At 58.2% G+C, this 16,734-nt stretch overlaps 6 protein-coding genes across 6 annotated transcripts in view; 4 read left to right on the top strand and 2 right to left on the bottom strand.

Moving 5' to 3' along the window:
* The window catches only part of VDAG_05694 (superoxide dismutase 1 copper chaperone), a gene marked incomplete at both ends in the record, with an annotated part of 1,054 nt that extends 577 nt beyond the window's left edge, over positions 1 to 477 (bottom strand). The window contains one exon of the mRNA XM_009655091.1: positions 366 to 477. Coding sequence (XP_009653386.1) covers positions 366 to 477 — 112 coding nt within the window. The remainder of the gene's footprint in view (positions 1 to 365) is intronic.
* Positions 478 to 1,113: 636 nt separating this feature from the next.
* On the top strand, positions 1,114 to 1,731 carry VDAG_05693 (54S ribosomal protein L23; the record flags this gene model as incomplete). The annotated part of the gene is made up of 2 exons (XM_009655090.1): positions 1,114 to 1,134; positions 1,213 to 1,731. 2 exons carry the CDS (start codon positions 1,114 to 1,116, stop codon positions 1,729 to 1,731), a joined length of 540 nt encoding a protein of 179 aa, XP_009653385.1.
* A 515-nt stretch (positions 1,732 to 2,246) lies between these two features.
* On the bottom strand, positions 2,247 to 3,128 carry VDAG_05692 (uricase; the record flags this gene model as incomplete). The annotated part of the gene is made up of 1 exon (XM_009655089.1): positions 2,247 to 3,128. The coding sequence occupies one exon, from the start codon at positions 3,126 to 3,128 to the stop codon at positions 2,247 to 2,249; it is 882 nt and encodes a 293-aa protein (XP_009653384.1).
* A 2,184-nt stretch (positions 3,129 to 5,312) lies between these two features.
* On the top strand, positions 5,313 to 9,734 carry VDAG_05691 (ste16; the record flags this gene model as incomplete). Its single annotated transcript, XM_009655088.1, has 3 exons — positions 5,313 to 6,265; positions 6,317 to 7,784; positions 7,836 to 9,734. The coding sequence occupies 3 exons, from the start codon at positions 5,313 to 5,315 to the stop codon at positions 9,732 to 9,734; spliced, it is 4,320 nt and encodes a 1,439-aa protein (XP_009653383.1).
* Positions 9,735 to 10,575: 841 nt separating this feature from the next.
* Positions 10,576 to 12,667, top strand: VDAG_05690 (phosphomethylpyrimidine kinase THI20; the record flags this gene model as incomplete). Its single annotated transcript, XM_009655087.1, has 5 exons — positions 10,576 to 10,634; positions 10,769 to 11,448; positions 11,554 to 11,713; positions 11,781 to 12,405; positions 12,471 to 12,667. 5 exons carry the CDS (start codon positions 10,576 to 10,578, stop codon positions 12,507 to 12,509), a joined length of 1,563 nt encoding a protein of 520 aa, XP_009653382.1. The 3' UTR covers positions 12,510 to 12,667.
* An 869-nt stretch (positions 12,668 to 13,536) lies between these two features.
* On the top strand, positions 13,537 to 16,351 carry VDAG_05689 (ATP-dependent RNA helicase DBP2; the record flags this gene model as incomplete). The annotated part of the gene is made up of 5 exons (XM_009655086.1): positions 13,537 to 13,718; positions 13,791 to 13,882; positions 13,943 to 15,019; positions 15,453 to 15,683; positions 15,757 to 16,351. The coding sequence occupies 5 exons, from the start codon at positions 13,537 to 13,539 to the stop codon at positions 15,918 to 15,920; spliced, it is 1,746 nt and encodes a 581-aa protein (XP_009653381.1). The 3' UTR covers positions 15,921 to 16,351.
* Positions 16,352 to 16,734: the final 383 nt, after the last annotated feature.

The raw sequence follows: 16,734 nt of genomic DNA, 5'->3' as shown, positions 1-16,734 counted from the left end.
AGTTGTCAGTCTGCGCGTGACCTTAATCCCAGAGGGAACGTGCACAGGAAGGGGACGCGGCATCGTCGTTGAAGGGGGGGTGGGGGGGGGGGGCGAGAACTCAAGATCGTCGAGGCAGTGAATGAACGATGCCGGCGCAAAAGAGGGCAAGAGAAATGGTTGCATCAGTCTCGGGAGGGTAAACAGGCGAGTCTGCACCTACTGTTTGATGCGCCTGATCCTCGAAGGATGGCGTCCCTCCCCGTCGCCTGGATCGCGTCTACGATGGCCGAGGGGGCGGCTGGGCGTTTGCGCATCGGGGTCAGCGACGGAGATCGTAGGCTGAGAAGCCACCGATAAGGTTCTCCTGAGGCAAGCCGACATACCTGTGCCTTCTACCGATACGAGCTGGTCTTTGAGATTGGCGTCGACCTTGGTGATGCCCTTCAGCTGGTAGAGGGAATCTGAAACGGCCTGGACGCAGCTGTCACATGTCATGTGGACAGCGAAGAGTGTCTAGGCATCTTGCTATCAGTCAACGCTCAGCCAAGCGAGTTTGCTGTTGTGGACTGTCATGGACGTTGCTCTGGATTTTTTCCGTGTTCCAAGGTTGACCAAATGGCTTGTTGGACATGACAGTGATGTAATGTGGCTCACCTGAAATGGGTGAACTGCCGTCATTTTGAGATGGCTAGTCTTTGTGCTTTGGAGCAGAGATCGATAGTTGTTTAAAAAATCAGAAAGGCAATAGACCATAACCTAGTTACTGTATGAGAAGATTCGCAGGTAGAGTACATCTAGTGAACGCATGAGTCCTTTTCATCATGATGCCGGAGTTGCTTTGAAATCGCCTGATGGTCCACGGCTCCGGCCTTCGGTCTCCGCAGCTGTCACCGGTTGGTGTCCGAAGTATTGGTGCACGTCAGCCACGTGACCGATGTTTGCTGAGTCATCAACGAAGATCTCCATCGCATGAGCTTGGCACCAAACTTTCGGGATGGCCTCACGACCATACACGCCCACAAGCTCAACGACGACCTGCGACGGAGTCCTGCCAACGACGTTTAAGCGCACGCTTCACGCCAACTACCTACCGTACGGTTCATGAGGGTTCGGCCCTTCCGGTAGCCCACCATGTCGCAAACCATTGGCCTCGTACGATCTGTCCCCCCCCCCCTTGAACTCAACAACCCTCCTTCACGATGGCCCAGTTGCTAACCTTCTCAAACGTAGACGCGGCTCTCCTACTCCCGCGTCTGGCACCAAATCTCCGCCTCGACGCCGCACCCATCCCTATCGACGCAGCCCTCCGTCACGCCCCCCTCCCTCGGGCGCCTCGCCTCCCGCATCGCCGTGCTCCTCATGGGCAAGAACAAGCCGACATGGGACCCGTCGACCGACTGCGGCGACTACGTCGTCGTCACCAACTGCGCGGCGCTGCACGTGACGGGCCGCAAGATGTGGCAGAAGACATACTACCGCCACACGACGCGGCCGGGCTCGCTGCGCAGCGTCACGATGGACGTGCTCATGGCCAAGCACGGCGGCGCCGAGGTGCTGCGCAAGGCCGTCAGCGGCATGCTGCCGAAGAACAGGCTCAGGGACAAGAGGCTGGCGCGGCTCAAGGCCTTTGAGGGCGACGCGCACCCGTACAAGCAGAATGTCATTCGGTTCGGCGATGTCAAGGTTGGGGAGACGGGCTGGGAGGAGGCTGCCAGGGCGATTCGCGACGATGGGCTGAAGAGGGTGTAGGGCTGTGTTTTGGTCTGTGGAGGGGCGGGACGAGGACGAATCGTCGATTGCCTTGAGGGTCTTTTGGGGAGGTGGTTCGAGGCATTGGCGTGTATACTCTGTATCATCATACCAAGCATGGCGAGAGGTCCATGTTATGAGTTGTATCGCAAATATCCACGTATTTTGCTTTCACGAAATTGACTCGTTGGTGTTCCGAGTTCGACTGAACCCAGGCTTGTCACGTTGTGGGCAGACGTTCTGGCTGGCCCTGGAGTCTGTTCTGGTCATATCTTGTGCAAGCCGTGTGCAACAGGATCTTTACATGAAATCAAGCTCACATCGATCGAATCACATGGTCAATCACATGATCAAGGCTATTTGTTGATTTATTTATTCGTCTACGCCGATGGCAGATCTGCCACGGCTACATATTCCAAAAGACGCCAGGAAATGCACAGGACCCAAGGTATATCTCTCTAATCCCAAAAAAACAGAACAAGAAGTAAATTCACACCAGGCAAATATTGTCCACGCTACGAACGAGCGACCTCGCACTTGATGAGGCCGTTGGGACCAGACTGCGGGGCGTAGACCTCGGCATCGGCGCCCGTGTTCTTGAGACCCTTGTGCCAGCTGAGGTCAATCTCAAAGTAGTGCTTGTTGGGCAGGGCGTAGGAGACGGTCTTGGTCTCGGGGGCGGCGTCGAGGATCTGCTCGCACATCTTGTACATGGTGTTCTGGACGCTGGCGCTCTCGTCCTCGGCGAAGGTCTTGAGGGTGATGGCGCGGGCGGCTTCCCAGGCGGCGTCGAAGCGGGCGACGTCCTTCTCGACGGCGGCGAGGCCGTCGGGGAAGGCCCAGGTCCAGGAGGCGTCGACGTCGGTGGAGAGGATGCGGTCCCAGGTCTCGGGCAGGGTGGTGTACGCGTCGCGGACGAAGCCGTGGAAGGCCGAGCCGGTGGACTTGAGGACGGTGAGCTTCTGGATGCCGCTCGTCAGGGCGACGCCGTCGCGGGTGACGCGGGCCTCGACGGTGCGCGTCTCCTCGCCGTCGCGCAGGAAGGCGTGCGGGTGCGGCTTGCCGTCGACGTCGAGGCGCGTCCAGCGGTGGACGGTGACGCGGATGTTGGCGACCGAGATGTGGGCGTACGTGTCGAGGAAGTGGGTGCCGAGGATGGAGGCGTAGAGCTCGGGCGGGTTGACGGGGTGCTCCTTGGCCTTGATGTAAATGGTGTTCTTGATCGAGTCGGTGGCCACGACGACCGAGTTGTCGGCGACGGTGTACGACGTCTCAATGGCACCCTCGAGGAGAGCGCAGACGGTCATCTCGGTGACAGTCTGGACGGGGCCGTCCTTTTGGACCTTGAAGACGCGAACATTGTCCTTGCCGTAGCGGGCAGAAGCGAGGACAGGCATGATGAATAGGCTTGGTGAAGGTCGGAATAGGAGAAATAGTAGTAGGTTAGGTACCTAAGGGAGGGAAGACGGTCGAGAAGGAGGGGCGACTGGCTCTAGTTGTAGTCGCAGAGGCACCGAGGTCTAGCAGGTGGTCGTAAGGTAGCGGCGGGGTGATAAGCAATGAGGGGCAGTCGTCGTGGGGAAGAGGCCAGGGCGAGGCACGAGTTGGAGAAGGGATTCGGAGTAAGACGCGAGCTAGAGGCAATGCAATGCACGATGATAAGAACAGCACGGCAAGAGGCGGCAGAGGTCAGAGGTCAGAGGTCAGAGGTCCAAGATCCAGCACACCAGACGAGAGGGGAGAGAAAAAAAAAGCAGTGCATCTATCTTTTATATCCCGCGCCATCTGTCTGGTCCCGGTCCCCCACGAAGCCATCACTCCGAGGCCCATGATGGAGGGGTCTTGTCGGGGTGTCGGTGGTCTCACCTTAGTGTCGCGCGCCGGAGCCCGCCGATACCCTCTCAAGCCTCTGGACGAAGCTCCAGGATGGAGGGGCGCGCGCAGAGCCCCGCCATTGCATCGCGTGCATCCCGACTGGGCCTCAGGGGACCAGGGGCCGTCAGCCACTGGTGAAAAGGGCTGCATCTCGCGGAGGACGGCCATGTCGCCTGCATGTGAGGGTCTTGTGGCCTCGAGGACCATTGGAATGCTTCGGCCTCTGGAGCTCTACAAGCGAAGGCCGAAGGAGGGGCACTACCATCTGACGATTTTCTGCCTGCTGCAACTCCGTCTGGCTCGACCAACATGACAAGAGTTTTATGAGTATCGGGGCCTTATGGATCGGAGCCCTGGGACTCGGCGCCGTCCGAGGATGGTGGTTCCGTCTTGATGTTGTCGTCTGAGCCGCCTGGTGTCAGACTTCTCGACGTCGCCAGGATGAGGTGAAGAGGATGCTTTCGTGAACAAAAAGAGTTGTCACGATTCGAGAGGCAGAAAGTCTCAAAATAAGTCACCTTGGTTGGTTTGACCTGGTAGAAAGCGAAATGCTGCTGGTCCACACATGCTTCACATTCCATCCGGCCGGTCTCGACGTATCCCTCTCCGCAACCAGGCTTAACGCCAGGACTGTCGCCAGATCAGGATGCGAAGCAATCGATCGTCAACCTGATAGCAGAGCGAGCGCCACACTGTCACCGATCCATCTCATTCGTGATGCATGGAGGCTCAGAAGGGGGCGCCCGCCATGAGTCTTCTGACAGACGGAACTGAGGCAGACGTGCTGGGGTTCGTTATCGCTATCGCCCTGTTTATCTCAACCTTATCTCTGCCGAGAACTAGTGCACCTCCTGCCAGTCCAGTGCTGAACTTCAGCGCTTCACACACCCAAACCAGGTGGAAGTGGGGGGGACACTCGCTCGCTCAGACAGGCAAAGCGTCTGCCAGACAGGTAAAGCGGCTGCCATCCTTGCCCAAACGTGGCAGGCGTTGCTCCTCCCCCAGTGCAGCCCCCCAGCCCATTTGGTCTCGCGGCCGCGGTCGCAGCAGGTGCATACATGGTACATGTACTGGACAGTGAACATGGGCGCTAGGCACCGTGCCTCCCACCTACCTCACCTAAGGTACCTCATCCAACAAACACCACGACGCCAAAGGTACCTTACGCACTTACGCAAGCGAGCGGCCGCACCAGCTACCGCCATCTCGAACCGCATCCCCCCTCTTCTGCTTGTCTTGGGTGAGGTAGACATACACAATCTTGGCTTGACGGGCGCAAACTCCACACGCCGCCTCTTCGTCGAATTTTGACCTAGCGTTTCTTCGTTTCCATAGTCGTCTGCTCCGTCACTCGAGTATCTATCTACGCCACCACCACCACCACCGCCCTATATTCGTTCGTGTGCGATCAGCGAACAACCATCGAGTTCTCCACTCCATCAGCTGCACCAACCTCTGCACCCCTCGCCTTCACTCTCGACGGCCGAGCCGACATCGTTTTCTGCAGAACGCAAACAGTTGTATCTGGCCCACCCCGAGTCCCTACACGTGCGTCTCCGACTCCAATCCCACCTATCCCCGATCGACAGCACCACACGACGCTATTGTCTCCAGACCCTCCCGACATCCTCCGCCAGACCAGCCCGGATGCTACGTAGCGAGGGTGCGCGCCAGAAGCTGCCGAGCCCATAGACGGTTCGACCGCCATGCTGGGCGTATCCCAGACGGCCAGGGACAAGGCGCACCCCTCCCAGCAGCAGCCTTCGGCCGTCAACAACACGCGCACGAGCATCGACCGCGATGGCCCCTCTACCGTCAACCTCTACCCCCCGAGCGGGCCCGCGAGCAGCAGCGCCAGGAGCCTCGCCGCTTCCGCCGCCAACTTTGCGCCCCGCGGCTCCTCTCTGAACCCCTCCGTCGCCCCAGGCAGCTTCAGCTCCGAACTGCGCAGCCAGATGAACTCGTCCCGGGCGGGGTCCCGTGCCGACCTGTTCAACAATGAAAAGATCGAGGAGAACGAGGCCACCATGGCCGAGCAGAAGCTGAACGCCCTGCGGGAGCAGCTCAATCGCGAACTGAAGATCAAGGAAGGCAGCGAGAACATGCTGGATGCCCTCAACAGCAAAAAGGCCAAGCAGACCAAGGAGCAGCGGGCCCGCGTCGAGAACGAGCTCAACGCTTCCAACAACAAGATCAGAGAGCTGAGGCAGAGGATAGCGGAGGCGCAGGCCGTCAAGCTACCGCCTTCCACGCCCACGAGGTCCAGGACGGCAGAGCCCGGTTCACATCCGGCCGGCCAATGGCTTGCGCTCGCCTCCATAGCGTGTCCGCGGAGCGGCGCTGGGTCGGACTTTGACGAGCCTGTCGAACAGTCTCCAACCTTTTCTCTCACTGAGATTCTGCAAGATCTGGAAGTCGAGGGCATGGGACCCGAGTATTATGTCAGCCGTGGAAACGCCCTCGTCGACCTCCTCCGACGTCATCCCAGTCTCAAGTATGACCTCGTCTGGCCCGTCTTTGGACTGCGCATGCAGGTCATGCTGTTGAGCGATGCCAGAGAGGTTGTGGCGGCGGGCTACCGCATGGTTCGCTATGCCATTTCAGATATCTCGTCGCTGAAGAAGATCAGAAACTTGAATACTGATTATCTGGTAATCACGTAAGTGTGCTCAGACTCGCTTGGAATCCACCCCAAACTGACAGGCCACAGCTCTCTCATCAAGGACCGAAAGGCTGATCTGGAGCGAGAGCAAGCCCTTAAATTCGTGCGCGCCTTCCTCGACGTCAAGGGTGGTGTCAACGAGATCTCCCGAGCGGTAGTGCGCGCTATAGCCGCTGTCGCTGCGCAAGAGGACGACAGACTGCAGTCCATGTGCGTCGAGACGCTTGCCGAAATCCTTCTCCGCTGCCCACCGCTGGCCATTGCGTCTGGAGCGCTGCCTCCACTGTCTGAGGCGCTCAACGAGGGCAGCTACAAGTCCCCCGACACGATCGCCAACACGTTCCTGTATCTCTTTGATAATCCGCAACGGCGAAAATACCTGCGCTCAGGGTACGACCTCGAGGTCATGTTCACGGCCTTCACCGACCCCACTGCCGGAACCGAGAGCTTGCTCAAGCAGAATTCGAAAGCCATTGCCAAAGTGCTCAGGAGCTGGTCGGGATTCATGGTTCTGGGCATGCACGATTTTCGAGCGATCCGGTCTCTGATGCGGAGTATGGTACTGCCTCAGCCAATGATCAAGGAAACCGTTGTCGATCTTGTCTTCATCCTCCTGCGCATTAAACCGCCATCCTGGGCCACCTCGTTCTTGGCTGGCCGTCGTTTGACAACGTACGGGAGAGTGGCCAATCTCAAGTCAATATCCACCTCAAACTCGTCAGGAACCAGTTCAGGCGCACCACCAGTAATGGAAGACGAGGCGGTCGAGGAGCAAAGCTTCCTTGACCACTATACGGCCCTGTTGCTCTCGGTCCTGGTCAAATGTGACCTCCTGCCCAATCTGCTTCATGTCGCCAAGAATAGCGAGGCGCCACTGACGAGGAAGACATGTCTGCTCATCGGAGAGGTGCTGAAGCTTGCAAGCAGACTACTGCCACAATCAGCCAGCACGCAACTGCCTTTGTTGCCCGAATTATTTGCTGCTGCGACGCAGTTCAAGGACGATGAACGGTTTATCTCATCAGGCATTGTCTACCAGATCAGCCAAGTCAGCAAGACTCTGTACAGGATGTCCGATGGGCTGCCCGGCATCGCGTCTCTGTCGCACGACAACCTGACCATGCTTGCCGAAGAGCAACAAAAGGGCAACCCGGGTGTCGTGATTCAGGACACGGTCTTCAGGCAACTCCTCGTCGAGTCGAATGTTCTCAACAGCTCAAACTACCTCAAGTGGGATTGGGACACCATCCTCAAGATGATCGATGGCCCTCTGCAGAATGGCAAGCGACTCGACGAGACGATCAGAGTGTCCAAGTTTATGAATCGCATCATGAGTTTCTATCGTCCCTTCAAGAATCGATTTGCGGATCTCAGCAGCAACAAGAACACTCAAAAATACGTCCGAATTGGGTGTGCCTTGATGCACACTCTCCTGCAGTCGAACGAGGGTATCGTCTTCTTGCGGGATAGCAAGCTACTCAGGCAGCTGGCAGAGTGTCTTGCGCAGTGTGACCCTGTGAGTGGCGCCCTCGCCTCCTTTCCTGCCCCCTCACTGACAACCTAGCAGAGTAGTGGCCTCACTTCGGCAGATCCCGTGTTTGCCCCGTATCGACTTCAGACTACCCTGTGCGCCGGCTACTTTCCCATGCTGGGCGTCCTTAGCAGCGACCCCAAGGGCCTCGAGCTTCTGCAGCGATGGCGCATGTTCAACATGATGTATCATATCCTGTCGCATAAGCAGCGGCCTGATTTGATCCATCTGCTGCTGCTGAATTTCGACTACACCGTTCCCGGCCACACCAGAGTCCTTCTTGAGCAAGCCTTGACGTCGGGCACCCGAGAGACGCGAATCATAGCGACAAAGGTACTTAGAAAGTATGCGACACGTCCTTTCAATGAGGCCAACCGCAACCACGACAAGGTGGACTGGAAGTGGGCCATCAGGAAACTGGTCGATCAGCTGTACGATCCGGACGTCGAGGTGTGTCGGACCGCCGTTAAAATCCTCGAAAAATCGTGCAACAAAAAGGCCTACCTCGAGTACGTGGTCCAATGTCGGCCTGCCATGGACCACTTGGGCGAAATGAGCGCGCCGCTTCTCCTGCGCTTCTTGTCGTCATCGAGCGGGTACCACTATCTCGACGGATTGGATTACATCAGTAACGAGATGGATGACTGGTTTCTCGGGCGCAACGACACATATGTTGACCTCATCGAGACCAGCCTGGCCAAGGCATTTTCCGATCATGCCGACGAGCAGCAGCAGCGGCTGAGTATGGTAGACCAGGCTCAAGCCGAATCCATGGAGCCTGAGAGCCACCTGCCACCGCACTTCTACCGCGAGCTCGCACGCACAGAGGAGGGCTGCAGGATGCTGAGGGACAAGGGCCATTTCGCCGAGTTTGCCAGCACCATTCGGGACTACGGCATGCAGTCTGCGGATCCCGAGCTCTTGCTCAAGGTCAAGGGATGCATGTGGGCAGTGGGCAACGTGGGGTCCATGGAACTGGGTGCACCCTTCCTCGAGTCATGCGACGTCGTTCAAGATATCGTCAAGATTGCGCAGGAGCATGACATGATGAGCCTTCGGGGCACTGCCTTTTTCGTACTAGGCCTCATATCGCGCTCCATCCACGGCCTGGAGATTCTTCTGGAGTGCGGATGGGACTCGAACCTCAACAACAGGGGGCATTCGGTCGGTTTCTGCGTCCCAGACAATCTCTCCCGCTTCTTCTCTTATAAGCCGTGGAAGCACACGATTGCCCCGCTCATCCGGCTTCCCGATACGCAGAAGACGATTCTCACGCCTCCGCCGCCGATGCCCGCGAGGCCGCCGCTGGAGAAGGAGGAGCTACCGCCGGCGCATGACGAGGCGGCGACGAACCAGAGGATCGTGGACCTGATTGTGGACCTCAGCAACATCATCCTGTTCAAGCACGCCATCAGCGACTTGAAGCAGCTCAAGCTCCGCAAGGCCCCCGGGTTCAGGAGCCCCAAGCTGTTCAAGAGGATCATCGCCATGCTCGAGTACAACCACTATCGATTGCCGATTAGAAGAATGGTGATTGAGCTGTTCGATAAGAGCGTCCTGCGGACGATTGTGTTTGAGGAGGACACCGATACAGAGGAGGAGGAAGACACGTTGAAACCCAAGGATCGAATCATCGAGGAGGACGAGAACGCGTCGGTGTCCGGGGACGAGTCGCGGACTGAGCGCCAGCGCAGCGTGTCCAACGCCACTGATGCGCGGTCTGAAGCGCGGTCGAGCCGCGAGGTTGCGGGTGGCCGCGTCATTACGAATAAGTTTGGTGCCGGCGGGTTCGGCGCTCGCGTCTCGCAATCGGGGGTTGGTTCGAACCTGTCGCGGAACAACATGGCACAGGACGGAGACAGCAGCAGTGAGGAGGAAGAGAGCTCTTCTGACGAGGAGAGCCAGACGGGGGGATCGAGGGGCATCTTGGGCTAGTCAGCCTCGCAGAGGAGATGCGCAAGTCTTCTGGGAATGACCGTGCTTCTGGAGGACTCAAGGGGGGGGGAAAGGCAGCCGTTGTACATATGATACCACTTGCGGAAGCTGGTTCTGATTTTGCTTGCACAGGGGGTACACGTGTGACTGGGGACGACGAGACCAGGGGTTGGCTGCATGAGGGATGACGGGGGTGGGATCACCGGCGCCGGGACTGACATGTTGGATGTTTTTTTTTTTTTGTTCTGTGTCAGTATATAAGCTCGAGCAGGCGCAGTTCGGCTTCGTTGAAGATTCATGGCTACGAAAAATCGGGCTGTTTGTCCCCTGTCTGGGAGTTTGGGGTCTTTCACGATCCGGGGGGGTTGGGTTTGTTGAAAAAGCAGCAGCCAGATGAATTCGAGATGAATCATGAAAGTTTAAGGCAATCTTCGACTGTCCAGAATTGGGTACTGAAACTCTCACACATGAAGCGTGCTTTTTGTCTCTGCGCTGTCAGGCGGTCGGACAACAGTTTGTTAGCCGCAAGATATGGAAAAGCACAAGTGAAAACAAAGAAGTCGCTCGCTTCCAACGCCCACGGCCCGCCGCGTCCGGTCCGGCTCGACGGCCGATGGAAACCGGTACCGGCGCCGAGACACTGGGCTCTGCGCACTTTTTTCTCCACAGTCGTTTGCACATGCTGCATCATCAAGTGCAGCACCCCCCGACTATTCAGCGCAGAATTTCACCCTTGCAGCTTTCCTTTCCGCATTTTTGAGACTTTCACTCGTTTTCTCAACGATTTCACTCGTTTTCTCAACGATTTCACTCGTTTTCTCAAGGAGAGAAGAACGCAACAATGGCACAGCAGATGGGCCGAGTGCTCGTAATCGCGGGGTCGGACAATTCAGGCGGGGCGTGAGTGACTTTCCTTTCCTGTGACGTACGACGCCTGTCGTGAGAGCTCAACCCGCGGGACCATGACACGACGATTTTGCTAGGAGCACCAGGGCTTTTTTTGGGCTCCCAAAATGACTGACACGTGCACGCAGCGGGCTCGAGGCCGACCAAAAGGTCATCGCCGCCCACGGCTGCTATGCGCAGACGGCAACGACGGCGCTCACGGCGCAGGACACAAAGGGCGTGTACGATATTCACCACGTGCCGGGCGCCTTCCTGCGCAGGCAGATTGACCTCTGCTTCGGAGACGTGGGCGTCGACGTTGTAAAGACGGGCATGCTCGCGTCGGCCGAGACGATTCGCGTCGTGGCGACGGCGCTCGGCGAGCATGCCGCCGCCGCCGCCGCAACCACGACCACGCCGCGAGCGGTCGTCGTCGATCCCGTCATGGTCGCCACGTCGGGCGCCGTGCTGCTGCCGCGCGAAGCGGTCCACGAGCTGCTGGCCGGCCTGCTGACGCAGACGACGGTGCTGACGCCCAACGTGCCCGAGGCGAGGATGCTGCTGGAGGCGGCGGGGCGAGCGACCGTCGAGGTGCGTGGCGTGGAGGACTTTGAGACGGTTGGAAGGGCGGTGCTCGAGCTTGGGCCGCATTGGGTGCTCGTCAAGGGCGGGCATGCTCCTCTGACGAAGGACTACAAGGTTGCTGAGACGGAGGAGGAGAAGAGCATTGTCGTTGATGTGCTGGTTGGACGTGGTGGTGTTGTTGAGAGGATCGAGAGCGCCTATCAGCGGTCGACTAACACGCATGGCACAGGGTGCTCTCTGGCTTGTGAGTTTGTTTTTTCTTCTCTTCGCATTTTCTTTCCTCCTCTTTTTTCCCGTGGTCTGGAGGGTCTAGGATGCCGCTTTCGGAAGAGGTGCTGACATGAATAAGCGGCTATCGCGAGCAACGTCGCCAAGGGGCTCGATGTGCCCGAGGCAGCCAAGAGGGCGTGCCGCTACATTGAAGGCGCCATCCGAACGGCGCCTGGGTTCGGCCAAGGTCATGGACCGTTGAACCACTTTCACTCCAACTACTCTCTGCCTTTTGCGCCGTACGTTCACCTCATGCCACATCTACGTCACGAATGGACGACAAAACAGCACTGACACATCACACAGGGGCCGCTTCATCGACTATCTCCTCGACCGTCCGGACGTTCGCGACGTGTGGAAGACGTTCGTCTACCACCCGTTCGTCATGGGTCTCGGCAACGGCACGCTCCCGCTCTCGTCGTTCAAGGGCTACCTCGTGCAGGACTACCTCTACCTCGTACATTTTGCGCGGGCCAACGCGCTGGCGTCGTACAAGGCGACATCGATGGAGGACATTGTGGCTGGCGCAACCATTGTCAAGCACATTGCGACGGAGATGGCGCTGCACATTGACTACTGCGCGTGGTTCGGCATCAGCGTGCCGCAGATCGAGGCAACCGAGGAGCACCAGGCGTGCACGGCGTACACGCGGTACGTGCTCGACGTCGGCATGAGCGGCGACTGGATCGGGTTGCAGGTGGCGCTGGCGCCGTGCCTGCTCGGGTACGGAGCCGTGGCGAAGCAGCTGCACGGCGACGCGGCGAGTGTGCGCGGTGAGGGCAACGTGTACTGGAAGTGGATCGAGAACTACGTCGCCGAGGACTACCAGCAGGCGCTGCGGACAGGGTCGGAGTTGCTCGAGAGGCATGCTGCTCGGCAGAGTCCCGAGGGCATCGAGAGGCTGGCCAAGATTTTCATCCACGGCACCAAGGTTCGTATTGATTCTGTGACGGTCCCTCTTCTCGTAATGATGACGATGATGCTGACGGTTTGCAGATGGAGATTGGCTTCTGGGAGATGTTCCCGTGCCAGTAGATTCGTTTCTCCTGCTCGAGGGACCGGAAGAGGGGGGCTGCATGTTGTCGGGAGCCTCTTGGTGTGAAACTGGGGGTAATTGGGGAAAAATGTCCGAGCGGTATGATATTTCGAAGACGTGCAAATGAAGCATGATGCAATGTGAGAATGTGCAGATATATGTTGCCTACGCTGTTGATGTCGGTGTCATCGTCGTCGTGTTTGAGGGCAGATGTATGCCTTCAGACACTGCCTTTCCTTTCCCTCTGTTCCTGGAAGGCATGGGAAGGTGGTGAGGTAGCCACGGGCAGGTACCACCTTTCCCTCTGTGCCTGGAGGTGAGGCAGTCATGGGTAGGTGCTACCTTTCGCTCTGTCCCTGGAAAGCACGGCAGGTGGTGAAGTAGGGGCAGGTCAGTGAGGCCCACAGTGACGTGGAGGCCAAACGACATGGCAATTGCCACTGTTTGATTGCCATGAAGAGTCCTTATCAGATAAGTCCTCTGGTCCCACAAGTCTAGCCCTAATACGGTATGGCCCGTGACCGTCTAGCCACTTATGTGCTAGCGGCACCTAGCCTGACAGACCCTGCGCCTGAATTTTTTCTTAGCGGCAGGTGCTTGGGCGCGCTCTGTCGCTCGCTGGGTCGGACAGAGCACCCGGCCAGCACCCAGACAGGGCAGGAGCAGGCAGAGAAAAAAAAAATTGGCCCTGCCCAACGCCTCCCCCGAAACGCCGTTTTCCCTTTTGTACCCCAAGAAACTCCTTCCCCTTCTTCAACCCTTCATCCTTCCCTCATCTCTCCATCCCCCACTCCATCCATCTCTCTCTCTCTCTCCCTTCCATCAACAACAACATTCCCTCCACGCATCACTCGTGCGACTCTTTTTTCTTCTTCCTCGTGTTCAGCAGGAAGATTGTCGCGCGCTCTTAATCAAGCACATACACTCCCTTTCGTTGACCGTTCTTCTTCGCGCCAGTCTTACCAAGGCGACGCGATTCCTTCCTCCCGCCCAATCTACGACTCTTCAACCACACAAACAGTGATCATGTCTGGCGGCTACGGCGGCGGTGGTTACGGCGGTGGTGGTGGCTACGGCGGCGGCGGTGGCTACGGCGGTGGTGGTGGTGGTTACGGCGGTGGTGGTCGCGGCGGCTATGGTGGTGGTCGCAACGACCGCGACCGTGGTGATGACCGTGGTGGCTACGGCGGTGGTGGCGGCGGCTATGGGTATGTTCATCCCATTTTATTCCAGCCTCAATCTTCAGGAGACGATCAGCATGACTGACCTTTTTCCAACAGCGGCGGTTACGGTGGCGGCGGCGGCGGCTACGGTGGTGGTGGTGGTGACCGCATGTCCAACCTCGGTGCCGGTCTGCACAAGCAGGAGTTTGGTTCGTCAATCCCTTTCAATTCCCCCACGCTCATGGCATCCTCTAACACGCCTCCTCCAGACCTTGCCTCTCTTCCCAAGTTCGAAAAGTCCTTCTACAAGGAGCACCCCGATGTTGCTGCTCGCAGCGACGCCGAGGTTGAGTCCTTCCGCAAGAAGCACCAGATGACCATTGCTGGCAACAACATCCCCAAGCCCGTCGAGACTTTCGACGAGGCCAACTTCCCTCGCTACGTCATCGACGAGGTCAAGGCCCAGGGCTTCCCTGCGCCCACTGCCATTCAGTCCCAGGGCTGGCCCATGGCCCTCTCCGGTCGCGACGTCGTCGGTATTGCCGAGACGGGTTCCGGAAAGACGCTTACTTACTGCCTTCCCGCCATCGTCCACATCAACGCCCAGCCTCTCCTCGCCCCCGGCGACGGCCCCATCGTCCTCGTCCTCGCGCCCACCCGTGAGCTGGCTGTCCAGATTCAGCAGGAGATTGCCAAGTTCGGCAAGTCGTCCCGCATCCGCAACACGTGCGTCTACGGTGGTGTCCCCAAGGGCCCTCAGATCCGCGACCTGTCTAGGGGTGTCGAGGTCTGCATCGCCACGCCCGGCCGTCTCATCGACATGCTCGAGGCTGGCAAGACCAACCTTCGCCGCGTCACCTACCTCGTCCTTGACGAGGCTGATCGCATGCTTGACATGGGTTTCGAGCCCCAGATTCGCAAGATCATCTCGCAGATCCGCCCCGACAAGCAGACTGTCATGTGGTCCGCCACGTGGCCCAAGGAGGTCCGCGCCCTCGCCAGCGACTTCCTCGACGACTTCATCCAGGTCAACATTGGCTCCATGGACCTCGCCGCCAACCACCGCATCACCCAGATTGTCGAGGTTGTCTCCGAGAGCGAGAAGCGCGACCGCATGATCAAGCATCTCGAGAAGGCCATGGAGAACAAGGAGAACAAGGCCCTTGTCTTCGTCGGCACCAAGCGTGTCGCTGACGAGATCACCCGCTTCCTCCGCCAAGACGGCTGGCCCGCCCTGTCCATCCACGGTGACAAGCAGCAGAACGAGCGTGACTGGGTCCTCGACCAGTTCAAGACGGGCAAGAGCCCCATCATGGTGGCCACGGACGTGGCTTCGCGTGGTATCGGTATGTCCCTGATCCTCCCCTCCCTCTCCCTCTCCCCCTCCCCCCGCAACGTCCAGCAAACGCCTGCTGCTGCGCTTTACTCTTTTGTCTAGGGGCTTTCTTCATTGCGCAATCTTGCCTGATATCCTCGTGCCTGTTTGGTTCTCACTGTGTGGAGTCTTGGTCTCCAGTGTGGTGGCGGCGCTCTTCTGCTCTCTGCTACACTCGATGGTCGACCCTTGTACCGCCAGCCTACTCTGCTCAGGCTACAGCTCATGCTCCAGTTCATGGTAAAGCGCATGGTACAAGCGGTGACATGGCATCCCTTGATCCCGTCAAGCTGTCGTCGTCGTCTCACACACACAAAAGTCTTCTCGAGTCTGAGGACTCCCGTTGCACTGAACCCTTATGGATGGCATTTGGACGCATTTGGACAGCCCTATCTGCCGCAGAGTCAAAGACACAGCCGGATGTATTCGGCTGTCGTCCCTGGTTCCATGCTGGAACGTTGCTACACAAACCCCCGTGACCCGCATGCTAACCCTGTTGCCTCAAGATGTCCGCAACATCACTCACGTCATCAACTACGACTACCCCAACAACTCGGAGGACTACATTCACCGTATCGGCCGTACTGGCCGTGCCGGTGCCACGGGTACCGCCATTACCCTCTTCACCACTGACAGTGAGTTTTTGTTCTTTCCCACTTCTCGATCCGCTCAAGCACAAGCACAAGCCTTGCTAACTCGCATCATCAGACTCCAAGCAGGCTCGTGACCTCGTCAACGTTCTGCGTGAGGCCAAGCAGGAGATTGACCCTCGCCTCGCTGAGATGACTCGCTTCGGTGGTGGTGGCGGCGGCGGTCGCTACGGCGGATGGCGTGGCGGCCGCGGCGGCGGTAGAGGTAGGTCGCGCTACTGAATGCCGAGGGGACGGTTTTGTTGACAAACAATCCTAGCCAACGCCAACAGCCAGCCCATGGGAAACCGCCGCTGGTAATCGTGTAGACGTGTCGTCCCGGACGCGCGCCTCATGTGACCCTTTGGCCTCATCATACCCCCCCTAAAAGCATTTATGGATTCAAAGAAACCCGGCGTTAGGTTAGAGGATGGATGGATTAGACCTTGACCTCCATGTCCTACGTCTGGCAGGGTTCGCCAGGCGTTTGTTGTTTGATTCTGTTTGACTTTATTCCCTTGCTATTCAAAGTTATTGCACGCTCGGATTTTGCATCGAGACTTGAGATGAGTAAGGAGAGATGGCTATGGCTGTCGTGGTCATCGCTCACAGAAGGAAGCTATTCGGGTTGTTTCCAGATAGTCCAATGAGTCGCAGTAATGCTTATGACGTTGACCAAGAGTACTGTGGTGATTCATTGACATTTTGTGAGGTGCATGGATGCTTCTCTAGTACGTCCATACTCTCCCGGAGTCGTCAGAGAGGATTCACTCCATGTCTAAATTAATCTATAGTGACATTCCTAAGCACAACACAAAAAAAGCACAACACAAAGAAGAAGGAAAACGGAAAGCTAAACGCCCAGGTTCTGCGCCTCGCACATCTGGGCATACATGCCCCCGCGCCGCACGAGCTCCTCATGCGTACCGACCTCGACGACGGCGCCGCCGGAAAAAACAAAGATGCGGTCAGCGGCACGGATGGTCGACAGCCGATGGGCGACGGCGACGGCGACGCGGCTGCGGCCGTCTGGGCGCGGCGCCGACGCTCGCGCGAG

The sequence above is a fragment of the Verticillium dahliae genome, genomic scaffold (assembly GCF_000150675.1).
Source record: "Verticillium dahliae VdLs.17 supercont1.11 genomic scaffold, whole genome shotgun sequence".
NCBI classification, from domain to species: domain Eukaryota; kingdom Fungi; phylum Ascomycota; class Sordariomycetes; order Glomerellales; family Plectosphaerellaceae; genus Verticillium; species Verticillium dahliae.
Note: the sequence above shows the minus strand (reverse complement) of the source record. Positions and strands in the feature narration are given on the sequence as shown.